Source organism: Colias eurytheme, chromosome 20 (genome assembly GCF_061535395.1).
Source record: "Colias eurytheme isolate Ceu_HAF_F1 chromosome 20, ilColEury1 Martin Lab GWU primary, whole genome shotgun sequence".
NCBI classification, from domain to species: domain Eukaryota; kingdom Metazoa; phylum Arthropoda; class Insecta; order Lepidoptera; family Pieridae; genus Colias; species Colias eurytheme.
Genome location: NC_142999.1, coordinates 4,307,126 through 4,334,872, shown reverse-complemented (window position 1 = coordinate 4,334,872; position 27,747 = coordinate 4,307,126). Strand labels below are relative to the sequence as shown.

At 33.5% G+C, this 27,747-nt stretch overlaps 1 protein-coding gene across 3 annotated transcripts; it reads right to left on the bottom strand.

Annotated features, from left to right (window-relative positions):
* Positions 1–138: 138 nt before the first annotated feature.
* RhoGAP71E (Rho GTPase activating protein at 71E) lies at positions 139–26,655 on the bottom strand. Of its 3 annotated transcripts, XM_090114067.1 has the most exons (11): positions 26,205–26,655; positions 25,614–25,786; positions 24,735–24,830; positions 18,491–18,582; positions 13,924–14,033; positions 10,376–10,559; positions 8,972–9,049; positions 7,494–7,651; positions 6,505–6,627; positions 4,089–4,185; positions 139–1,935 (listed from the first exon to the last, which is right to left on the bottom strand). In XM_090114067.1, exons 1-11 carry the CDS (start codon positions 26,370–26,372, stop codon positions 1,820–1,822), a joined length of 1,395 nt encoding a protein of 464 aa, XP_089970193.1. In that variant the 5' UTR covers positions 26,373–26,655; the 3' UTR covers positions 139–1,819. The 3 variants fall into 3 exon arrangements, with proteins under 3 accessions (XP_089970193.1, XP_089970192.1, XP_089970190.1); XM_090114066.1 differs by lacking the exon at positions 4,089–4,185 and having other exon boundaries at positions 147–1,935; XM_090114064.1 differs by lacking the exon at positions 139–1,935 and having other exon boundaries at positions 3,921–4,185.
* Between the last annotated feature and the right edge of the window lie 1,092 nt (positions 26,656–27,747).

The following is a 27,747-nucleotide window of genomic DNA, read 5'->3' as shown; positions in this document are numbered from 1 at the left end:
TTCGTACAATAGAGAGCATATCAAAAAGATTCATATAAAAGTTCTATTAATATAAAATGTGTTAAACAAAATTAATAAATCAAGTGAAAACGTCTTCACAAAATTTTAAAGCGCCAAGGGATCGTCCTATTTTGTATTTACTATAATTAAGACAATATAATTGTACCAGTATACTTCAGAATAAACAAAATCCCTGAAAATATAAGTTTTTCATAAACATCTTGTTACTCGCAATGATTGTATGATACAGTAATCCTTTTATTTTATTGCTTAGTTACAAAAAATAAATCCTGTTATAAGATTATCCTTTCATAATATTCGAATTTTTAATACCCAAGTGTGACATGCGCATATGAAAATATGTAGGAATTATACAAAATTTTTATACAACACATATAGGTACAATTCAATGAATGCAATTTTTTAAGGATAAAAAATATCAGGATTAATTAGTAATAGTTCAAAACATTAGATCGATTGTGTTCTAATTTATCACAAAATCACAATGCTGTTGCATTTAGGAATTGTTAATGGATCGTACATTTGTGCGGACACGTTCCAATTTAGGGTCGGTGCATACAGGTCGATTTTCGAAGACATAATATATCGAGTTACAATACAAGATGTAGAATTTGCATTGTGTGCATTGTTCCTTATAAAAGGTACAATCCGTGTCAAATAACTTTGATTTGCTAACTTCCCAATACTTGAAAGTTGGAACGTGGCTTGAAAAGTATGAATGTTACTTATATTGGTCTATAAGATTTACTTTTAAGCTTTTAATGGCTGATATTGCTGCAGTGCCAACAAAGTTATATGACCCGTATTGTGTATTAGTTTAATTACTCGCAATTCGTGTGAGGACAATTCTGGTACAGTGATAAGTCCACTGTAGGGTTACCAGAAATGAAAATTGTTAATTACTCAAAACTCAAGGAGTATCTACTGAATTAAAAACAAAAAATTGATCAAAATCTTAATTTTATCCCATATAGTTTTCTGGTAACCCCACATACAATATAGTTTTACCACGTTAGTAACAATATTAAACACGTCGTTAGTTTGATTTTGCATACCATTTCGGGTTGGATACTATTCACTCACAGATTATTACACTGCGCGATAAATAAGTTAAACTTCAGACTGATTTCAGTGCATTTTGGGTGTTGAAAGATGTTAAAATCATGCTAATAAGTAATAATCTTTACATGTTTGATAAGGCTTAAATGTAAATGTGTGCGATTGATTGAGGTCGCCATTTTGATTTCTACTACTTATGTATCGCGCAGTGCAATGACGTAACCACAGACTATAAACTAAACAGGACAGAAAATTATCGGACAATACAGAATAGAGCTTTTTTAAATCGTTTACAACTTCGGTATATGCATTTGAGTTGTCTAGTTTAATCTATAGTGATATAGTCGAATCTTCAAATATGAGTGTCCTCACTTAACTTCTCTACGATCACATAAAATTTAAGCATTTGCATAGCAGTACTGGCTGCCGTACGGATAGATGAGAAACTCAATATTTGTAGTTGTATAATCTGGACAGCGGTTGTACAGCCAAATTATAGTTACGTGGTTGTAAAACCGTTACTAAAAGTGAGCGCGTGCAAAAATATCACGGACAGGCCGCCACGCTGCCACTTTGACTTACTCTGCTAAATGAGAAATTCATATTTGTTGTGGTTACATAATCTGTACAGTTACACCCAAATAACGTTTATCCATAAAGAGTTAGGTTATACAATCATAGGATTATACACCGATTATAAAGGTTAACGCGTGCAAAAGCACCGCGGACAGGCGTCCGGTCAGGCGGTCACTTTACGAGGTTGGAGAGCGATCGGGATCTCAGTGTCGGAGTGTGTGAGCGCGCGGCACACGCGAGCGCGCCGCGAACGTCGCCGCGAGCTCCGGCGCTCGCCGCCTGGCCGTGTACGTGGTATTATATTGGTTGTACATTTTAATGTACATGTGTTTGCATTTCGAATAGGAATACGTGTCGATCAAAGTGTGGATGTAGTTTGTAATTTAAATAGTTAATAAGGAATAAGGAACGTCTTTAAAATAGAGAGTTAAATGTATGAAACGGATTTTTTTTTAGTATATTCTATATCCAGCCTGTATACATGAATATAGATAATTTCAAGTGATCAGTGCTGATTAGTTACTAATGTACGTCACAGTATTAGAGGGTTATCCACATTCATATTCGAAATGCACACGTGATTAAAACAAGATATAACGTCTGCGATGATATGTGCTTCAAATGGATTAAAACGTGCTTTAGGTCTCAATATGAAATGAGTGTTTTAAAAAGCGTTATTTGTTAAAATTTATATTATATTGGTAGAACGAAAACATTTGAATACATTATTACCAGTTATTTTGATAAGCACATACAAACGCAGCAGTTGAAACTTACCATAAAGAATAAAAATACCCGGACACTACAATCAGAAACGGGATAATAATGATTTTCAACACATATAATAAAGGAAATACATTAGAGTACATTAAACTACAAATACTTTTTTAAATAAGCTTTAAAATAATGTTGAAGGAAAATAAATTCCAAATTATTTTTGAATGTAGTATCTAGGCAAACATAAAAAAACTGCGGTTGCAAAGAAATGCTAATTATTTTTTTCCTATAAGGCGATACGAACAATATTTAAACCCATAAATACATGCAAAAGAGATCTATTAATAAAAAATACTTGGTACTTCACTATATGTACCAATAAATGCATAATTTTAAACAAAATGCTACTCCGTTTTAGCAATACATAATTTTCATATTACATCTGCTGTTTTCACTTAATATTTCATTATTACAATACATGAAAAGAAAATTTCGTTGTCTTGCTCTAGCAATAGTCCTTTACTTATCATCGAGAGTACTTTTTAATTATTTATTCGGAATTTTTAAGTATTGATTCCTGGCTGTCTTAAATCTTTGTGAGATATGCATAATTCAAAACACATAACGTAATATTGAAGTGAAATAAGTTTTTTTTTTTAATATTCTAATAAGCAAATCTACAAACCTTGCTTATAAGCTCGTGTTGCTGATATGGAAGAATATTCTCAAAACACATAAAAACGAACAATAAAAGCTTGTCAATCGTAAAAATGCTTGGCAAAAAGCCAACATCAGTATAATCGTACCTAATATAATAAAATTATCAAAAACGATAATAAGTTTAAAATCATTAAAATACAAACATGCCTAATGAACATAATGCGGAATCAGGAGTATAGTAATATTAACATAGTGTTGATATATAAAGAAACATGCTAGCGCCACAGTAGCATATTCTGAATAATTAGATGCCTATATTTTATAGTCTTCGTACGATATCATACAAAAATTCTCATTTTCAAAAAACAATGCAACATCTGACATGCGCAAAAGTTGCAGTCACAAAAACATTTAAATAATATGTACAGAATTAAAAACATTTTTAAGATAAAAGGCACAAAACACAATTACATGCAGACGCGTTACACATAGAACTATACACATAACACATACATTCCAAGCTGAAGCTACCCTTAGCGTCAATACTGTGTCAGTAAGCGAGAAGACATTTCACCCCTGTAATTTAACTGCGAAGAAAAATTTTCACGAAACATAGTTATAAACAACCGATCCCAATTCGACCAACAAAATCCCAAATCCACAACACCAAACGATACACCAACGTACAGTCCGCAAAATGCCTTCACGTACAACCAAGAAGCTTATATCTTATACACTGAAGAATTCAGTATGACCATTAAACTTGTAACAAGAAAATATGGCCTTGAATGACGCCTGTATGTTTTTTTATCCCTTTCACACCAACTTGCCAAATTAGGTGTAGGGTAGGTAATCTGCAGTGTATTAGATAAAAGCTTCTTGCGTATTACACAGTACCGGTGCTGGGGCCCGCTCGCGTACGGCGTATCAGAACAAGAACTCTAGGCAGGCGACAAGGACGTATAGCGCGGTGTTCTGCGGCTCGCAGGCGGGCGGCTGCGGGCGGCGGGGGGGTGCGGTGCGGGGGGCGGGGGTCGGGCGCGGGAGGGCGGGGCTTGTACCGGGGCGGGGGCGGGGCGTGTCCAGTGACGCGGCCGGTTGCAGGAACCATTCGGAGCGCGTCTGCATCCGCGCGCGCTGCCGCTCGTGCACCTGCGGCACGCTCAACGTCACCCGCGCCAGTGACGCGTCCTTGTGCAACGTGGCACCACTGTTTTTACGGGACTCTTCTAACTTGGACGACAATTTTCAAGTGAAACTTCTTTAGGCGCGTTGAGTAAAATTTCAAGGACGCGTGATGGCAATACCGTCACGTCATCGAGTTAGGCGACAATTTAGGTATTTTATAATCTTGCCAAAGAAGTTTCACTTCTGACACGTGTGCTCGGCACACACGCTCTTTTTTTAAAGATCGGAGTTTGTCTTGTTTTTGGTGGATACCGACTCCAAAGTGTTAGATTTTACAAGTGTTATTTACAATTTATTGTAATTTTATGTTTGCAATATTAAACAGTGATACCATGTTATTCCAATATCAACGGATCTTTACTTTAGAACAACTATACTGAAAATTGTACATTGTTTGATTTAATTTAAATTAAAATCATGTTTACAATTTTTTATTATAATCAGATCTACTTAGAAGCACGATATTTTTAGTGCAGTTGATCTGAAAGCACGTTCGAACCGTTCAATTCAACGACAGCCGATATTTTCAGTAAATAAAAAAATATAATACTTAAAACAAACAAGCAATAGCTTTAACTTGATTTATTGAATTAAACAATTCGAGTTGTCTCCTGTGTAAATCTTACCTAATAATAACACTTTATTTTACCAAATCCATATTTACCATCAAAATTATTGTAACTAATATTTCTCATAAGTACATAAAATTCAAATCAGCATTCACTTCGCAGTCATATTCACTCATGTCGAATTATTAATTCAACCATGTTAACCTATTATCTAATATTCACTGAACATGTAAATCCACGAACACTCCACGATAAACAACTACCAAAATACCTAACATAGACCGTTAATATGTTAGAATAATAATGAAATGTTAGTTATAAACCTTAACCACGATTAGTTACACACGGAAACTTTTTAATCACTATACACTAACAACCTTTAATTATTAGGCTTTATCATAAAAATGTTTTTCACTCTGAAACAACCTACGATCACAATAAATATCATAAAATACGAAGATAATACAAATTTCAACAGCGGGATAAAGTAAAAATACCATAGCAACAGATGGACCTAAATACCTACTGCAAACAGATATCGCCATGCGAAGAATTTACGTAAACCGTTTACGAATTATATCGAATATAAGTTACCGTTAGGGTAAATGTCGTTAAGTATTAATCAAAGGAATCATTTAAGAATCAAGAAGAGATTATAAAGATAAGAAAAACATTTTTTATTGACAAGATTTTTTTTGAAGTGAAAACTTCTTTAGCGGCGTTGGGTATAAAATCTTAAACTCGCGTCAGGACACGTGGCCTGATCGAAAAAGCGTAAGACGGATGTTTTTTTTTTAGCCCTTATATTCCATGCGTAAGACGGATACCATTCCAAAATATCAAACATGCTGAACGTTAATAATCAAGTTTTCACTTCTGCCGGCACTCCCGGAGTGCGACCCGTCTTTTTTTTTATTTTGATGACGATTTTTAACAAAAAAACTTTTTTTTTTCAATTACTTAACGCCATTTACCCCCAGGCCACTTGAATTCGATTATAAACCTTTTTTTTTAATATGGTAAACGGTTCACATAACAGGGCAACACAGAAACAGATCCATTATGTGATATGTATCTACAGGTGGCTACGGAAACAACTTCACCATTAAAGTAATATATCCCTCAGAGTGCGCTAGAATTTAAACATACATTTTTATATATCCCACAACCACTGTATATCTATATAAACAAGTTTAATTAAATTAAATGTACTCAAATCTTTGTCAAATAATCGATAAATTCTATGAACTGTTTCAGTACAAATTACTGACCCCAGAATCTTCCTTTTTGCATTTGATTTCTTTAGCTACAAAAGCCAAAGTTCAAATTTATGAAAATCTTGCATGACCTGATATTTTTGGAACATAATTTGGTAACTCAAAAAAATCTATTTTTCCCTAGATTGAATATTTACCACCAAAAATCATATCGTAAACATAGCCCTAACCTTCATACCCTAAAATAGTGACATAAACATCAAGTCAACTTTAGGTCACATTAATCCTAGCCTCTACAGGAACACTGATAAAAAAAACAAACTCCAAGGACCACACTGTCAGGTGTCACATTAATGTGTCTGTCTGTCAACATCAAAGTCCAAAGTACACACTCGCGTAATGAGGTCCAAAGTACACACTCGGGTAACGAGGTCCAAAGTACACACTCGGGTAACGAGGTCCAAAGTCCACAATTACTTAATCTATTTATTTCTTACCTGCGGCAAGTACGAGAGGCTCTTAGTGCTCTCCGCGTACTTGTTGATTGCGCGCAACTCCTCTAGCGTCATGTGCGGGCTCGAGTTACTGCACGACGACTGTGATGAGGAGCTCACTGACACCTGGAATGATTTGTTAAAGTACACTCAGTTTTGGAAAAAATTGTGTGCGTGCTTATTAAGTGATGTTTATCCTTGTTTTTTTTTTAAATATATAGGTAAGAAAAATATTATTGCTTAATTTGTAGTGATAACACAGAATACTTAATAGTAGCTAACGCTACAGAACGGACACTCCGCCTCCCGCCAAAAGTAAACACTTACCTCACCCCGCACGATCATGAGTTGCTTGTGCTAGCGCTTGTGTGTGACGCAAGTCACAAATGTGCCAACCCTAAAGCTTTAACACACACATTTGCACTCTGTTCAAATGTCTAATGCTAGTGTGACTGTCAAAACGATAATTTTGTATGGACTGTCCGGGGTGTGGTGATAATTAAAAAGAGTACTAAATTGAACTGGAAATGGATAACTTACATATTTATACAATCATGTATCTGATAATATTTTCCTTATCATTCATAGAAATAACATTGCAAAAGAGCATTGTGCAGTTTGCAGACCGTGAGTAAGCAAATTTTAATACAATGCATTAAAATATTTCTCATGCATTTAACATGATAATATGAATATCAAATCGATAATTTGTAAAGTATGTTTTAATATATGAGATAACATATATATTAACTCATATATTAAACATAATTTTCAAATTTGTGTAATTACACACAATAAAAATGGCACAGTTTTGACCCTTCACACCATCTGCATCAGTCCTGTAAAACTATAAGTCTGCTTTGAATATAATTTTACAGTCTATATTCAAAACAGACTGTTTACACAAATTAAATCAGTTTTAACCGACATTCTAAAAAAAAACACACTACTATCTATACGAAGCATTCACATTTATACAATTCTTTTCTTACCTTAAAAACGCTCTCTTCCAAGGAAATCGACAGTCGTGTACACGAATCCAACAAGCTATGTTCTGGAATGATCCCTAGCCCCAGGGCCCCCCCTCCCCCCGCGCCAACTACGCCCATGAGTGCTGGCATTGACTGGCATTCTTCTGATTTTGACAACGCTATAATAAATTTATGTAATATTATTTTTGTTAAACGATCAAATGCTTTTCAATTGTTAAAATGTATTTGAAAAGAACACAATTCAATTTCAAGCTGCATAGCATGTGGAATATGCCGTTCCAAATATTTATTTGAGTTGGTATAAACCGATTGCGAGAAAAGGTTGTAAAACTCTCATGTAATTATTATCTATTAATTATTATGATCGATTATAGCAAGAAATTTATATTGTCAACAAAAGTAGGTAGAGATAAACTACGATAACATGGCGCGCCCCTCCAAAATTCAAAACGTTTGAAAGTATTTGTGAAAGTATTTACAATGCACCACCCAGATTCACAACGCATGTGTGCGTAATGAGACGGCCGTCAAACAAAAACAAATCCACGGATTTGTTGCTCGACTAGTCACGCTCTAATCGCTCATTATTATTAGTAATGGCGCTGCACTGACGTATTCTATGAAAACGACACGTGCGTTGTCTTGGGCGCTCGGCAACTTATGATTAGTTGACCAACAAATCTGGACGTAAAGTACTAAAGACGAATACGTACAACTACATACAAACTCCTTCGTAAGGATGTCACTACACACATTGAAACAGTAATTTGGAGGGGCGCGCCATGTTATCGTAGTTTATCTCTACTACATAATATGACCAAAAATAAAACATCTTCAGAAGGATTTCAGTATATACATACTTGAATTTATAAATCACTCTCGTATGAAAACAAACAAAAAAATAATAAATTTAATTTAGTTTGAATATAATATTAAATATAATATTGTTAATTTAAAGGTATTAAATGATGTAATACGAATATGTGATGCGATGACAAACAGATACGTGATTATTATTTCAATGCAAACATTAACATAGTATTAGTATTCGAATGATGTTATAAATGAAATATAAAACTATTTTATTATGAAACACAAATTAATCAAAACTACAGTATGTACTTATCCACCCCCTTGTTACATGTGTACGACAATTTGTTATTTAATTTTATAGTTCGAACTCACCAAAAATTTTGACTTTACAAGTAAAATTATTATTAAGTATTTTTAGCGACTTTAAGGGGTTTCATGAACACGACCTGTGGAAGATATTGTTGACTGAAAACCGGTTTTTAAACCCATTTAAAACTGACCATTACGCTATTTTATGTAAATAATATTTAGTGTGATTAATAATTCTAACACAAATTATAACATGATTTTGGTAAATTAATTATTCCATGCATCATACTCATTTTGTCGTATTATTTTGTAATTAAGAACATTTATATGCAAATATGTAAATATATTCTACTAACCTTCCAAATTATACTTATTCCCCCATCGGTCGCATTCACACTGCAACCAGGTTTTTTCAGCTTCCAGTGATAATTGTCCTGAAAGAAGTTATAAGATTTTTAATGACAAAATATTGCAATTCCACATTTACTTGTATGTTAGTGTATCATACAATAAAACAGTAAATTATACAAAACCTATTTACGTAGGTATAATATGGAGTGATTGTAGGATTATCATCAATCATGTCTTCATTTAGACCATAGTTCCTTCTACACAAATTCCATTTCATAAAAAAACGAAACATAACCAAAAAATTACGACAATACATCTTACAATTTACAAAATGTCCACATCAAATTGTATAACAATCCCAACAATTACGAATCAAAAAAGTAAACTCCATAAAGGTTATTAGTCTTTTCGGGATGTTTTTGCGTACAAAAATCAACTTTACCGCGTATTTCTAAAACCGTGGGATTGTTAATTTTTCACACCATTCAAACGCGTCGTGTTTTCTGAAGACGCGCATTGTTTCTGTTTTAATCGTTAAAACATTTTTGATGTTATACCGCAAGTGTGCTAATAATTACATGGATTACATGCAAATTAATTTATGAAACAAAAGATTTTGAAACTTGATTTTGCGGATTGCACGATTATTATAGCGATGAAGCTAATTGTAAGATAGATAAGATTTAACTAGATCATTTTTTGTGCCATACTTGAAGCATATTCTTAAACGTTATGAAAGAACTAACACATATCTTTCTACTTCCTTTAACATAAGGTAAATTCTAATATAAACATAGTGCGACCATATCATGGCCTTAAGTTATTTGAATTCACTAGGGGACATGTTTTATCAAAACAACAATAAATGGTTGTAAATAGTACAGCTACTTTATCTGTCTAGGTAGCGAATTGTGACCTTTATTTTATCAGTATCATCGACATTGATAATATTAAATTCGATTTAGACTTAACCTAAAATTAATTTATCTCACGTTTTTCACCTAACCATAACAAACGACAAGTTTGAAATTCATCGAATTTAAACTACACATGCACATGAATTAAATAATTAACACCTCCTTAGTCCTTACACATTCATAAATGAAATATTATTAATATTAGTCACATAAGTTTAAACAAATGCTTAAATAAAAAGAGGTCAATTTTGCATCTATTGTAATAGCTATTCAGCAATAAGACCGCCTACTTTACCCTAAAACATTTAACATCATTTATGCGCATATGCAGGGCAGTTGTCCTCACTGGAGTGCTCGCTCTACATGTCAAACTTTGCCTGACAACACATCCGCATATAGCGAAAACCGCTGATTGCAGATGAAATGAGGAAAAAAAAAATTACGCGCATACGTCAATAAATAAGAAATAAACTATTATCTACATCCACTTACTAGCATACGCCTCTTGATCCCTATGATGTCTGGGCGGCGGCGGGTCCCTAAAGGAGCATATCCACTCATCCTTAACCCGCAACACGCGGCCCGTGACCCGCGCGTAGTACTCGTAATTGTCGCGGCCGAACAGATCGCCCGCGCTGAATTGTTCTATGAGCTGTCGCATTATGCGTGTTGCCACCTGGGGGATAGTTTATTTGTTTAAGGGCCGATTTTTCAATGCTTGGATAAAACTTATTCGTCGAATATTGTATAAAATTACCATTTTAAAAACCTATTCTAATTGCCTGTATTTGACAGTTAACGTAACATTTTAATATTATCGTGTAATACTTTATTGGACGGATAAGTTTTATCCAAGCATTGAAAAATCGGCCCTAAGATATGTAGGAGAGAATAGTATGAAGAGAAATGTGTACTGAATAAAAAGTGTAAAAATGTAGACTTTGTAAAGCCCAAAGAGGTCGCTAGCGTTGAATTTTCCCATGAGCTGTCGCATTATGCATGTTGCCACCTGGGGGATAGATTCTAAGTTTTATATATAGGACTGAAAACTTGATTTATGCCTTAGGTATATATAGAAGAGAAGTGTGTAGAAATGTGTACTGAATAAAGAAGAGTGTAAAATATTTAGTTGTGTAGCTCAAAGAGATCGCTAGCGCTGAATTGTTCTATGAGCTTTCGCATTATGCGTGTTGCTACCTGATGGATAGTTTGTTATATGTTTATGGTATGTAGGAGATAATAGAATGAAGAGAAATTTGTACTGAAATTTGTGTAAAATATGTAGTCGTGGAGCCCAAAGAGAGCAACGGCGCTGAATTATTCTATGAGCTGTTGTAATGGAATATGTAATACATACAAATAACATATGGCATGGACCATGTTCATAATACAAGTTAGAATAGCTGCAACATATGAAACTACATAGAAATGGTAGTTCTGCGAAGTGGGGCTACGTCGCGGTCGTCTTGGGTTCATAGTAGTTGTGTAAAATGTGTTTAATAGCTACATAATATAATTTGAGGATACAAATTTTACGTTTTTTTATCATATGATAATAGCTTTTAATTGAAATTAATGCTACAATAACCTACAGGAAGCTAAAACAATATTATATCAATTATCAAAGATAAGTGCGTTGGAACACTTAAAAATATTGACATAGCGTGACAAATAAGCTGTATAAGATAAATAGAAATTGTTTCTAGAAAGCCATAAATCACACGTGCGTCATAATTAAATATACGTTTAGATGAGTCAAGCGATAGCAGGATGTGAGTAACGAATTTTTGTGAATTAACCTCTTATCTCTGGCATATATAATTATATAAATTAGTGGTAAAGTAAAGAGGCAAGAACATTTACAGCAATAATAGCGACGTCATAAAGAACAACTCCACTGTAATATTGAAAGACATAGACGACCCTTATTTGGTTCAGGGCTTATTTATGAGCGGTTAATTTTGTATACATTTAACGGCTTGTCTGTGAGCAAGCCCTAATATGCGGAAAATGTGAGGCGTAAGCACTAAATTATAATCACATATACAAATTACAAACATTGCAAGCACAGCTTTAAGGGACGGGCTTTCTACAAAAAATAAATTGTAACTAAAGACTTTTTCTATATTAAAACGCGCTGGCTGCACTTATTTAATAGATTTCATCTATCGATATAATATAAACCGTAATTATTATGTAAGAACCAATATCATGTTTTAACTTATTTTCAAAGTTTTCAAAGATCCGCTTTCACCTCAAATGTCTGCTTTACAAACCTCACTATTTGTAAAGCGCAAATAGCATAAACCTAGAGAGCAAATAATTGATTCTAGCGTAAGACTTATAGGTTCTCAGTTCTAACAATCTAGATAAGGAAAAGCTAATCATCTACTTTATTTAAAAATAAAAAAAAGAGATCGAGATGATACAGATCAAAGGAACGCTTGATTTTACTTTGCTACACTATAAGATTGAACGAGGACTGTCTCTATGCTCATACCTATTACACATACACTACTACACTAATAATACTGTAATACGATGAATACTTACACACACTTCGGCCTTCGGTTGCATGTATTGAACAATTGTGTTTAAAGCTATTTACAAGAAGCATCAACTAAATTATACATAATGTTAAGACACTCGTGAACGAAATTGTAATTCAACAATTAATTAACAAAATTACAAAATATAATTTACCTAAAAAAAAACTTTATTTGCATTAGAAATAAGGTGTCTTAATTACAATCTACATTACCAAATTATTTTAAATAAACAATGCAATGATATTATAGATACGAAACGTATTTACACATAACACAATACATAGTATGAAATACCGGCGGTACCTAATTTATTTATTTTTTTAATTTATAATATAATACTATTTATTCAACATTACACAAATACGTTGTGATTGTACAATGTATATAGAGTTTTTATTGCTTTTATATATGTATTTCCTGCAAGCAACCTTATAAAAGAAAACCAATATTGACGTTATAAGTGAAGATATTAGTCCACAACAACTATAAAATATCGATTAATTATTTATACAGTAATAAGATTAGGCGCTTAGACGATATAGCATCTTAATAATAAACTGCGTAAACAACCATCTCAACTATCAATTCATCATTATCAGATCATCTTAATCTTAATAATTATGTACATATATATATATAAATCTCGTGTCACAATGTTTGTCCTCAATTATGGATTCCTAAACCACTTAACCGATTATAATAAAATTCGCACACCATGTGCAGTTCGATCCAACTTGAGAGATAGGATAGTTTAAACATGTAGGTACCACGGGCAAAGTCGGGGTTGACCGCTAGTAATATCATATGTTCCTACTACAGATACACGGGTCTATGAAGCTGTAGGTCAAATAGGTAATATCTCAAAATTGCAAGAAAATAATGCAATATTATCTAATTGCAATGACTTATCAAGGAAAGCACGAGCGTTCAGTTAGGTGTATTGTGTTGCTGATAAGGGACCCCGATCTTTACTGATAACGGCTAACGAGATAACTCAAGTACCTTTATGCTTGGGCGTTTGAAGAACGGGAAGTCGAGTTTGTGCATTGCAATTGTGATGATAAAACGGTTTGGTTATATGTAATGCCGATTTTATATTTGAGGATTTTTATTTTGGGATATTAATATTTTGGAATAAATTTTTGAAAACAAATTGAAATAAAACATAATTCGATTAAATAGCTAGTTCTAATATTTTCAAGACGATTTGCATGATGCTTTTGGCCTTTCACGAAATCTCATGACATTACTACCATAAAGCCTACCTTCATATTGTTTGTAGTTAGCAAATGACTAAGAAACTCAGACTGCTCACAATCATAATCTGCACTATCCTATCACTCATTATTTTAAACCATCTATAACAAAGACAAACACACACACCACCCATTTCAAGTGTAAATCTTTTATAACATACGTACATATACACACACACCCTTAACACCTACTAACCATACTCAATTAAACGTCACTTCACACATAGTCACCAACCTTGAACCGCTGCACATCTTCCATAGTGGCAGTCTTTCCATCCGACACGCAAGAGTGGAAGAACGAAGGCGCCACCGACACGCCGAGCGCTTCTGACGTCATGCCCGTACCTGAAATCCGTGTGCGGGTTAGATATTGGGCTATATCCTTACAAACATTATACACACAAAATATTGGGCTATATGTATCTCTCCTTGGTAATATTATAAACGCGAAATTGTAGGAATGTGTGGATGGATGGTTGTTACTTGTTGCTCTTTCAGGCAAAGACAGCTGATCGAATCAGGGAGTTACCATGCATTATTATTTCCAGAGTGAGAAAGTGATGGCGGTAGAGGTCTTGCAAAGTGCTGTCATTTTTCCACGCTGGAAATTATAGTAATATAAATAAGCTACATCACTGCCAAGTGTCATCTAAATGCGTTGAGTGGTTTACGCGTGGAACAGTTACAAACATGCATCTATACATTCTCATTTCTCACAATTTTTTTTCCTTATTTCAAAGCTAAATTAATTTAATTTGAAACAATATCGTTTGTAATGAAAATTCTATCATTACAGATCCACCAATCATGAACCTATAACGTGTCAATAATCAATACAAAGTTTAAAGTTCACGCCAAAGTTTAATTATTCATTGCCTTCGACGAGCGAGGGCGATAGAAATACCATAGAATATAGATGAAAGAGATGCTCCAATCATGCCTTGCAAAATATTAATATTTAAAATACCATTGGAATGCAATCTAAACAATAAAATGCATCCATAACTGTAAGCTTTTAAACGGTGAAAGTTCTCAATTATATTTTAACAACACGATCAATCCTTCGAGCAATTAACATTAAAAACTGAATACTAAATAGTCTTGTCAACTTTTATATTCCAATAAAATTCAGGGAGCAATAAAATTTTATTGATACAAAAAATAACCATCTCTGATAGTAATGATGTTATAATAAACCGGCAATTAGTCAGTAATGGTTGTGGAAAGTGAATTAAATCGAACACAAGGCTATTAGCACGGTTGAATCGGTAAAATGTATGAATATTGTACCTACGTGTTGTAAATAAATAGCGTATAATTAGTAACGCAATATTTATGTCGATTTAATTTGAGATAATAAATCAATTAAATTCCTTGTAACCTTTTTTAAAAATGTTATTCTAATTTTACGGTATTTCAGCAGAACAATAATATCTGATTATTATATATTATGTACATATTTAGGTAATATAGATAGCATACCTACTAATCTTAATACTATTATAAAGGCGAAAGTTTGTAAGGATGTATGGATGTATGGATGTATGGATGTTTGTTACTCTTTCACGTAAAAACTACTGAACCGATTACAATGAAATTTAGCACACATATAGAGGGTAACTTGGATTAACACATAGGATAGGTTTTATCCCGGAAATCCCACGGGAACGGGAACTATGCGGGTTTTCCTTTGAAAACGCGGGCGAAGCCGCGGGCGGAAATCTAGTATAAAAATAAATTTCACTTGACTATGAAAAATGTACAAATACGGAATATGTTTTGTTTTTAAACTTTTTAGTAAAAATAAGACGTCAATATTGTGATAATAACATATGCATTACATATACCCATAATGGACTCACAAATAAAGGATGCACGTCCCCCTGTCGCTAAAGGGGACTGATTGAACATTATGTAATGCAATGCAATGAACAATTATACATATGCACGTGGCTATATCAGGTTGAATAAAAACTTTTAAATATAAATATCTTATAGTAATAAACAATATTCCTTTTATAGATCATCTCAACCTTAATAATCTACCAACACAAGGAATGTACCCAATCTTTTGGAGAACTAAAGCAGGGAGTAGGGTCATAGATGAGCCAACAACCAATATTAAATAGTTAAATACTTCTACGCAAACTTTCCAAACAAATGAACATCCAACCAGCGTATAAAAGAAACGGAAGCGCCCACAGCAACGGGAACCACCATAATAAGTCACAATTCACACTCAATTGAACAGGCATAGATAAAAACGCTAATGGAATATGACAACGGATGGCAGTGAACAATACACGTAACTATACGTTACGTTTCGTTGCATATGCGTGACAAGGTAAAAAAATGCCCCATTTAAAACACAATCGTGAATAACTTAAATTCAATAACGTGGAAGGAAATTTGCAAATTGCCCGGGAGTACTTCCTAGCGCGTGTTGAAAATAATTTGTAGGAAAAGAGCAGACATAAGACACTACTTCGTTTATAAAAAATACATTTTTTTTTTCGAATTTATTTTCTAATAGCTTCCAAGCCAAGTGCTCATACAAACAAATTCAAAAAGATATGATTTGAAAGTGTAATAAAGATTTGCATATTATGTTCACACATAATGACAGAGCTGAACAGATTTAGAATTAATAGACCATCCCAGCCGGGAAACGAACGTTCGTTTCCTTATTCCTTATCGTTTCACTGATTGGCCGGTTCTTTTTCATTCACAAATCACATTTCTCTTCTCTAATTTTCCAATAAAAGACAAACGCCTAACGACTTAATGAATCGACTACCTACTTATACCGCTCGTAACAGAATAACAACTATCAACGCATCTAATGAAAATGCACGTAAAGCGGCATTTAAAACAGGCGCCAACGCCACAGAAGAACAAATAGCAACAATTATAAAGGTCATTAATAATGCGTCATAGACAAACGATTTTGTCCAGCGCGAGCGTAGACACGATATAACGTAAACACAATAATAGCGGCAATCGGCATTCTTCAATAGCCGGAATGTTATAGATGAGCTGATAAAAATATTATATTTGGCACCCGAATAGTTCAGCGCTTGACCCAGAAAATCTATGAACATCCGGTTAATGTCGTTCACGAAAATACTCTATGAAAATGAGTGGATATAAATCACTGTGATATTTATACATAGCTGAATTTTATAAAAATGATGAATTCGGCACGACTATCGTGTAAACTTATCAATTGAGATTTTGATACAAACACAGATATAAATTATAATTATTTTTTATTATAAGATTCTCATTTAGTTTTAGTTTCACGCTAAAAATCTAGCATGACATTACTTAAGAAACAAACTAAAACTTGGACCAGCTTATATAGGATAGAACTTAGATACTTGCAGAAGGAATACCAAGAGTTGTTCCGCTGACATCCAGTCAGGCAGAATTAAAAGCATTCTTAAGGCATGAGCTTCAAACGAGCTCCAATTAACACGAGTCAACATAAAACAATGTAAACAAATAAGGAATGTGTTACCAATTCCATGTAACATTATGTAAAATTCGACTTCCCAAACTTCAGAAGATTACACGCTCGATCTCATAAGTGGGTCAATCACATCATCGAGTGTCGTATGTAAACGGAAGACCGACAGAAACAGGGTTGCCAATACTATCTTATGAGATGATAATACATGATATAAAATGTAAGGAAATTGGACTGAGAGCTGCATCGTTTCCTTAGGACGTATAGTTTGTTTATGTACTATGTATAAGAAATCAGGTCAGGTCAGAAGAGCAATTGAAAATTATTGTAAAACTGAACTGAAAGTACATACTACAGAAGACACAAATAATTAGAAATTCTAAAATATCTTGCAATTGACTTTCAGACTTCATGTATACCTATAGAAGTAGAATATGAATGATAGAATGTAGCAAATGAATTCATACGAATCGATGTAAAAAATAATGTGATGAACATTATGTTTTAGGGTTCGGGTATTATATGAATATGTATGTATGGCTAAGTATCAGACTATAAATGGAAATATCAGTTATCAATGGATTTTTAAATGACTTTCTTAATTGTACTCCTACCCTTGCATTTCCCACTTTCAGACTAGATTTAGAAATTTGAATTGTTCGAGATAATTTCTAATCCACTACCATTTACTCCTTCATTTTCTATTTACATGAGCCTCACACAAAAATGCCCAGCATCAACACTTAACTCATCAAACCCGAGTCCCACTTAGGAATTACGGGCCAGATGGAATGATCACGAGCGCTTAGCGTTGCATCATTACATCGACGCCCACGCCGACGCTCGTAATTGGCGAAATTACCACTAATTATTTTCGGTTTCATTGTTCCCATTTTTTTACTGAGAATCGTGAGCATAAGGTCATCCGCTGAAACGCTCACTATAATACATTAAAAATTATATAATTTTTGTAAACCAAAACTTAGTGTTACACATGATTAATATTAAATTATAGTTGTCCTGGAAACATAAAAATTTCAGCGACTTCTAGATTAATCATGTCATACGTCAACCAGAAAATATTACTTATCCTCATTATACATATATGAATTGATAGCACCCAATAAACGTTTCGACTGAATTTATTTCTATTTCAACGTATCATTATATTTATTTCCGAATGCCTTTTTCAATTGGTTCCGAAATTTAAAACAAATGTGGAAATATTTTAATTGTACGCTATTGAGGTCCCTCAAATTCCTTATTTAAGCTACTAACAATGTAATGTAAATAATGGGTAATGGGTAAAGTCTTATACCAAAATATATCAAACCTGCTTTATCAGCGTTGGAGGCCATCACTCGAAATGTGCCAAAGAGAAGCACAAGGAGCCTCTGCGTGCATACCGGTAATGACAGCAATAATCTGTTGACAAGTACATAAAAATATTTGTAATCTTCAACTTTTCATCCCTATATTTATTCCTCCTATCCTATACTTATTTCAGTTGTAAAATTATACTCTACAAAAGCTCATTTATGCCTAGTTTCTAAGTTTGTATGACGACAAAGACAAGGATTACTTCAATCGAAATACGGATGCAAAAGTTATTATACTGATGCAGTTGTAAAAAAAATAACTGCTATTTTATGTAAGCTTTTGTAATCTATCGTACCTACCTACAACGTAGTAACCATAGAACTTGACTAAAAGTTCGTTAAACCTCTAATACCAACTTAAATGTCATAGACACGATCTTTTGTGAATCCTCGAAAAGCGTGAGAGAAAAGCACGATGTACAGAAATATAAGCAGTTAGAAGACAATTGCAGATCATGGCAAATCATTTTCTAAATACAAAAAAGAACAAAGATGAATAGACACGAGATAAACGATTCAGATGCGCTTAAACATATCTTATATATAAAAATGAATCGCAAAATGTGTTGGTAAGCGCATAACTCGAGAACGGCTGAACCGATTTCGATAATTCTTTTTTTATTATATTCCTTGAAGTACGAGGATGGTTTTTTTGTAGAGAAAACGTAAATATGTACCACGGGCGAAGCCGGGGCGGACCGCTAGTCTATAATATAAAAATGAATCCCAAAATGTGTTGGTAAGTGCATAACTTGAGAACGTCTGAACCGATTTCGTTAATTCTTTTTTTATTATATTCTTTGAAGTACGAGGATGGTTCTTACGTAGAGATAACGTAAATATGTACCACGGGCGAAGCCGGGGCGGACCGCTAGTTGAATATAAAATATATTATTACAAAGCTTTTGTAAAGCTTCTTCCAGTGATTATTAAAATTGTTATAAGAGATAAAATAAAGATCCTACATTAATTATACGTTATCTTCATTTTTAATGACATACTGATACTCCATAATGGTATCGATAAAATAAAAATATATTTTAAAAATGGAACAAGTTATATAACTCGTATGCCCTTTCCCCAAGTGAAAGCTCTGTAGCGTTACAACTTTCAATATTATTATATTATTTATCCGAGTATTGTTCGAAACGGTAGCAGTCCTTCTTAAGGTTTATACATGCGCTAATAACCTTGACCATACTAGACGGATCTCAAACCTCTCCCGCTGCACCTTCTTTTTTCCTCGCATTTTGTATTTAAAAAGATACTAATCAGTGAAACAAAAAATCCTCGTCAGGGACTGTTGTGTAACTGATAATTTATTAAACATAAAATTTTCAGAGCTCTAAGTCAGCAGGTTACGAAGTTTATAGAGTATTTGCGGAAAAATCGATGACCACGGCACATTTTTTTTCTAGAAATCTATTAACTTTGGAAAAAAATCCTCGCGAGCAATTAAAGATCAAAGACCATCCTATTTTATATATTTTTTTCGGTATTGTGCTTTATGTTGTAGCAGACTTTATAGAGGTTGAACATAGTCGAAATTGCCGGGTAGCGCCTTAAACGGTGCAGCGGTGGCATAAATATTAAATAGGTTATATTTCTGCCTCGCAAAAGAAGCGTAAGCAAAGAAGCGCCTTAAAATTTAGTACCTATTTACTAATTACAAATCATGTTTGAATTTTTATACGTGTTTAATAAATAGGAAACAATTGTTTATGAATGTAAAATCTCCTTATTAACCTTCTTGTTATAAATTGTTCCCTTTTTCCGAGAACATTTTTTAAAACTACCTTCATTTTAGCTTGCAATCATAACATCGTAGTTGATAGGATTTTTCCCATTTCTTTAATCACGGAACAGGCAACATCTCATTACTTTTTGTTCCCGGGAGAAAGGAGCGGCAAAGCTATAACAGGAATGGCTCTCTGCGTTTTTCATCATACCTACATGAGAAATAATAGGTTCTCATTTATTTTATGAGGAAAGAATTATGTTTAGAGAACGATTTTCTTTTGAGGTTTCTTCGTAAATAATTACATTTTTTTTCCGCTTACATTGCAAACGCAGGCTGAACCCTACGAGTTATATCAAAATAATTTACTAAGTAGGTATTGTACACATTGAAAAGGTCTACAGAAAAGTCCGTGATACCTTGAATACATTGTTCATTTAATATATCTATATGGCCCTTTACACCGTATGATTTAAGTGAATATTTTCGAAGATATTACAGATTTAAAAAATTGCGGAACGTACCGTTTGCGGCGGTATCGGCCGGCCGCCATTGCACCCGTGCGTAGCCTGGGCGGGTCGCTAGTTTTGTATAATCAAAACAGGTGAATAATTTGATATAGATTAAGACATTGATTGTATTCTGGGATTACGTTTCAACTAATTACTAATTGTAATTACTAACGTTTCTATAAACATTGAATTAGTTCCGCCAAATGAAAAGCTCTAGATTCAAGGTTATAAAGTTAACCAACGATTTATTGCATCCCGTCTACAAATTTATAATCACAGTAATTATACTGCGAAGTTAATCATAGGATTTCTATATTACTAACCTGAAAGTGAAAATACAAATGACCTTCCAAACTTGGAAATTAATTGCACAGATCTAATTTTAAAACAAGCCAATATAAGATGAGAATTTGAATAGTATGATCACAGATTAAGTTACTTCGTAAATGATCAACACAAACAACAACAATAGCGTAAAATATCCGTTTATGTAAACATTGATGCAAAATAACACATTGTAAATAACCCCACAACAATGTTCATCTCTTTTTCCCGAACCTTATATCATAATGACCCAATTATCCAGGAAAATGTTACACATAATACGAGCGGGGTGAACGACCTGCTTTGTTACCGTAAACCTACATAAATCACGATTACGCGAGTGTGAATAGGCAGGGAATTAAATAATTGCTTCTCAGCTAATGTAGACTGTGATTTCGACATTCATACCTATTTATTTCAAAATTATTGTGGTGTAAATTCATCACATAATATAATTTTATTCAATTATTTAGGTATACAAAACTAGTATTAATCGGTTTAATAAAATAATCAAGCACTGTTAAATACATATAATAGGGTTTTGAGAACGAATTAAAATCACATGACACAGAAAACAAAATTAACAATTTCATTTATCATTAGTACTTAGGTATTTTAAATAAAAAAATCTTAAAGATAAATGTGGGTAGTTGCGGAGTTTTCAATAAGACCTAAATTCAATATATTCTTAAAACGACAACGCTATGGAATAAAGACATAACCGTTCCAACGAAAATTTACATTTACGTTCAAACGAACCCGACGTTTGCAAATTGCAAACCTTACCAACTGCCCTGTGCAACTGCCCATAACCTTTGATTACAACAACACGTAAACAAATTGAAAAGGATAAATACTTTTTGTATCGTATTGAAGACGTTCGCACTACAGTACTTGCCAACAACCGTTCCCTCGACCGGTTTGTATCGATGGACTTGCAATTGCATCGAGATGCACCGCCTAATCTAAGAATGTATCAAGGGAGTATACTTTATAAGTCCTCGGCGAGAATTCTCACGTTTACATTTTTATATTGTAAACTTTTATGATGCAATTTTTTATGATATCAAAAAGAGAACTTGAAATTTTCTTATTGATGTCGGATTATGTGTAATCTAGAACTTTCTGAATCAAATTATCAATGTTTTATTGTAAAATCATCAAAATGACGGGCTGGATTAAAGCCTTACTGCCTAGACCTTGATATGAGACCTTTTTTTTAATGGGGAAATCTTGCATAGATATCCACGGCCTCCGGGGAAGGGGCCGTGGGTTATGTCGGATTCCTACCGACCAAAACCCCACTGTGTTCCGTCAAGCCGCATCATCGACAGGGCCACGGGTACTATAGGTATTAAACTATTAAACTCAAATGTATTTTTGAAGTAGAAAAAAAAACTACCCTTTTAAGATGTAGTTATACCAGTAACCACATCAAAACACAAAATTACCTAAATAAATCGATTCTTAGAAAAAACATGTCGCGTAAAAAAGTCACTAGAGCGTTATAGCTAAAATCAGCCGGTTTACAAAATTACAACGAAACCGCATGTAAACTTCCTCATTAATTAACTATCGAACTCATGCATATTAATTTATCAATCGATGATAGCACACTACTACTAAACTATAAGCAATTAACATTTGTTCCGCTTTAAACACTTCCACTTTGAATGGCCAGGTAAATAATTAACGTATTGGTGATGTGATAACAATTAATTTACTTTCCGAGATGAGAATAGAAAGGTCGTATTTTTTTGGTCGTATAGACTGTAGGGTAGAATCAGGATTTATTGGATAGAAGTCTTATGGGGGATGAAGTGCATATGACCTGTCACCTGATAATCAAGACGATAATAGATTATTATTTGCGGTAAAATTAACCAAATCAGTTGATTCTGCGTTAATTGCATTGAGATAATATTTGTCATTTATATGTATCGATATAGGTGTAAAAGAACTTAGTTTTGAATTAACTAAACATTCAAAATCACCCCATTTAAGTGGTGAAAAAGTTTATCTAATAAAAGTCATACACAATAACGAGAAATTCCTAAAAAAATCCATATTACATGACATTACATATTTTCACAATTTACCTACACTGTAACATCAGCCATAAACAAAATCGAAAGCAATGCATTACATACACGCGAGACAATAGGCGATCTTATCACATTGATAAATCGAGTGCATAGGGTTCTCGACTGACAAGAAACAAAAGAGCTCACTTATACAATCCACCTGAATCATTAATTACTAGCTTTTGCCCGCGTCTACGTCTGTTTGGACTTCACATTTTCATACTTCACCAACGATTGGTCAGAGTACAATAAAGCTGGTGGTTACATAGCTTATGTGTTATTTTGCTGCTTAGAAGATTCACCATTAAAATTTTTAATCAAAATCTGTTTCGTAGTTTAGTCGCGATTGAGTTATTTAAACATCCATACAAACTTTCGCATTTATAAGTATAAATGTCTAACGGTATACAAGCGCTTAAATTAACGATACATATTTGTTAAATAAATCGTGATGAGAATATATTATGTGAAATTCTTTCACTAAAAGGTCACCGACTTCCTGACTAACAAATCATATTTACTGTAGTGGGTGTGGAATCAATATTTCTTGTTATTTATGTTTTTAGTTTGTCAAATTAGTATAGATGTTAATTGCGCTGGTTTTGATATTATGAAAAATAATAAAATTATCAGGTCCGCGATTTTTTTCTCCAAAGTTTAACTTTTCAGATAAATTCAGTGTAATATTCAGCACAGAATTACATCGGATATGACCATAGGATATGACGGTACGGAGTTTTTTAATCTTCTTAAATGCCTACGCCTATATTTCTTTTACCCCAAAAATTACTTGTTTTTGCCCCAAAGCAAGAACATTAAAAAAGAGCGTGTTTGCCGAGCACACGTGTCAGAAGTGAAACTTCTTTGGCAAGATTCAAAGATACCAAGCTCATACCATGACGCGACTTTTAGTCTCAACGCGCCTACAGTTTCACTTCAGAAATCTTCAAATTATAATATGCACCATACGCGTTACTACCCTACACCACCCAGCAACAAAATCGAACGCAACTAATTATTCAACATCTATTGTACAGCGAGCGGTAGTGACGTACAAAATACACCATCTCCCATTGCGGCCAACAAAGAGCCATTGACTAAAGACTAAATCGTCAATGTTCGCGCAAATTCAACACTACCATATGTAGAGCCGTCGACGCAATGTGGCTATACAATGTGTGCACGTTGACGCATATTAAGTTAATTTGGACACAATACATTTTTTATGTGAACCTTTGCAACTGTTCACTGTTCAGTAATGTATAAAATGTATTCGAAAATTTATAACAATGCAATATAATAATGCAGCGAAATTATGCTGATCACTAGTAGGTAATAGTTGAATATTGTACATGAGCGAACCTTCGGAAAGCGGCAGTAGTACTAACAAAAATAAGTTTTCTCCCTAAGACTAGATAATATTAACAGTTAAAAAACAGAAACATATATACTATTTAAGTTGATTGGTAGCAGCATAAAATATTTTTTATTTTTATTACATCAGCTAAATACAAAAAACTATGTAAATTCAATTAAATACCTTCTAATAGCGTCTACTTGCTGTTCAGCCGGCAGCTCCACAGCAGCAAATAGTTGCATTTCACCATCGCGCCCAAACACACCCCCCGGGATTTTCCTGTCAAATATTGTCTTTTATCATGCAGTCTCATAATTGATGCAACAACACATGATTTGAGATTTTGTTGAGTTGAGTTCTACATATAATTAGAATATTTAAACAAACATTTTTATTAAAATTTGGATGATATATAATTATTGACAAAATAATTATTATTTTAATGTGGAGTTTATTTAGGTAATTATTTAGTTATTGAATTTCAATGTTTTAAAAATTTAAATGCATTTATTTTCTTTAACTTGTACAAATTACATCTTCACAGAGGTATTGGGATGCTCTTACATATTCAACACTCTAAAAGTGTTGTTTATTATTAGCTTATTTTTTTAAAGTGTATATATTTTGATACATGTTACATCCGGGCCTTAACAGCAAACTGCTGGCTACGCCGTTCGCATGGGAACGGAATGCGAGCGTAGTTTTGCTGTGTTAGTTTTTAAGATTTCTTTAGAATAATTATTAATATTGTTAGGCGTAGGTAGCACCGAGCAGACATGGTTGTAAAGTTTCATTTTAATCATCTAAATCTGAGTTTGTTTTGGGGCCTGTGGGAAATGTAATTTACACTTAAAACAAGGGATTCTATGTCCAACAACATTATAATAACAATTCATTGAGCTCTCCCATTTCCTTTTTTTTCAATTACTCTCAACAAAAATAGTCTACAACAATTATTATACTTAGCAAGACTCTTTTGTACCTAATAAAAATATTGTTCAATTTTAATTACAGGAGTGTATGTAGCAATAAAACTGTGAAATGTATTTCTTGTAAACATACCTAAGAAATTTCTTCAGGACACTCGCTATAGTGTATACTGAATAATTATCTACATTGACTAGTCGGCCAGTTTGTAGGAAATGTATGAGCTTCTTCATCGCTCCCTGATGTCCGGGAGCGCGGAATACATCGCGTCGTAATGGTGCTTCTTTGTTTAGCTTCAAGATTAGTACCTATAAAGTTAAACACAAGTAAGTATATCAACAAAGATGTGAGACATGTTTGTGGTTTTTTTTTTTCACCAGTCGGCTATCACTGATCAGTCAGCTAAGCTAATGAAGATTAATTACTCGCAGAGACTACTGAGAATCAATCTTGTTTTTTTTTTTTTTTTTAGAGCCATATATCCGAAGGCTTAAGCTATAGTCTAGCTCTATTATAGTTGAACAATTATTTAAATCATTGTATGAATTGATAATAAATGGTTTATTTCTTAAGGTTTAACAACATCGAAAAACGAGTTTGGGTGCATACTCGATACCTACTGCTAATGAAAAGAAAGCAATATGGTATAGGTACATCCGTTCGCACACACAAATAAAATCGCTAGGTATGAAATAAGATCAAATGTATATTTATGCCTGTACTTACAAGTAAAGGTCCAGGAATATCTTCTTTGCAAACCTCATGAAGTGGAACACCAAACTTGACTTTTTCTAATCTTCTAGGGTACGGCAATGAATTTGGATGGCCGCAAGAAGTAACCACATTACTTAAAGTAGCAGCTCTCCTATGCATACGCCTAGCCCAATTACTCATTTTTAAAACTTATTTCACTTCAATATCACTAACCCGCTTCAATCAAGCTATCATGAACACAAGCATTTTATGAAATTAAAAGGCTTGCCAACAGTGAAGCAGCAAATTTCTTCGTTTAATATCAATCACACCAAATATAAACTTTAACTTATTTTAAACCACATCATTATCACAAATTTTATTTAAATATTTTAGTCAGTAGCAAATAGATTTAGCTACAATACAACCTCGTTCAATAACGATACACAAACGACAAAAAATAGAGAACAAATTATCAACAACTCCCAACCAGTGTTAGCAACCTGAAGTGAGCTGATTATCGTACCAGGGGCGTAAAATTATCGTACATTAGGCGTTTTTGGTTCGAAATTATCGTACTTTTTAGAATAAAGTCAATTATAAATAAATAAATCATATAAATTGTAATATTGATAAGTATGCAAGTTCTCTATAGTTAATCTTTGTTTAACTACCGCTGTCAAATCAACGGGACACTGAAACCCAAACGTTTTACGTGCCATAATATTCATTATACTCTTTGGTTTTACGCGTGGTACAGACTACAGACCTGAACCGATTCCATTTCCACTTTATGTTCAATAAACGCGCCAAGTTTAAAATTCAATCCATAGAAATCTAAATAACAAGACACTAGAAGTCGTAAGCGTGCGTGACCTTGTCGCCACTCAGGTGATTTGCACAACACCAGTGCATTCGTCACTGTTCAGTTGCTCTGGAGACGTATGAGTGTATACATGGTGTGTTTCAGCAATTTCCATTGCGGAAATTCTTCCACAAGTTGTAATTATACTTATAAAGGAATAATATTTCATCGGAAAATATTTTTTTTTAGAAATAATGCCGTTTTTCCTTAAAATTATAGAATATTTACAAGTATTACGAGCGTCACCATAGTAATCGAAATAACAATGAATGACACAGTCGACCATTCTTATTATCACGTTTGTTCGTATTGGAGCAAAAAGTCTCATATACTTAGGGATGTTATTCTAAAATAAACCGTAAATTCGTGCGTTAGGATACATATTCAAAAGCTTAATTTAATAGATAAGTTAGTTTTCACTAAAATCAAGCTGTCCAATAAAAGGCATAGTTTACTTGTGTGTACTGTTTAGCTTTCGGTTTGAATGTGTTGATTTTGGCGACAGCGGTTTTCATACGAATTATGACATTTTAGCACTTCTATGTGTCTTGTTATTTAGATTTCTATGATTCAATCTGACAAAATTTCACTGTTCCCATGAAAGTTCGATATGAAACACGTCAAAATTTCATATTTGTATGGGTGAAATAATATAAATTCTCGAATTTTGCCTGATAGAAATTATCGTAAAATGAGCGTACGATAATAACA

What these genes read in the sequence shown, in the direction of transcription:
- RhoGAP71E (XM_090114064.1), bottom strand. Translation starts at nt 26,372, where the DNA reads ATGAGTAATTGGGCTAGGCGTATGCATAGGAGAGCTGCTACTTTAAGT. An exon ending in ATATTCCTGGACCTTTACTT is followed by an intron (nt 25,787 to 26,204) that starts GTAAGTACAGGC and finishes TTAACTTTATAG; the next exon opens with GTACTAATCTTGAAGCTAAA. An exon ending in GGATCAAGAGGCGTATGCTA is followed by an intron (nt 9,050 to 10,375) that starts GTAAGTGGATGT and finishes AACTTCTTTCAG; the next exon opens with GACAATTATCACTGGAAGCT.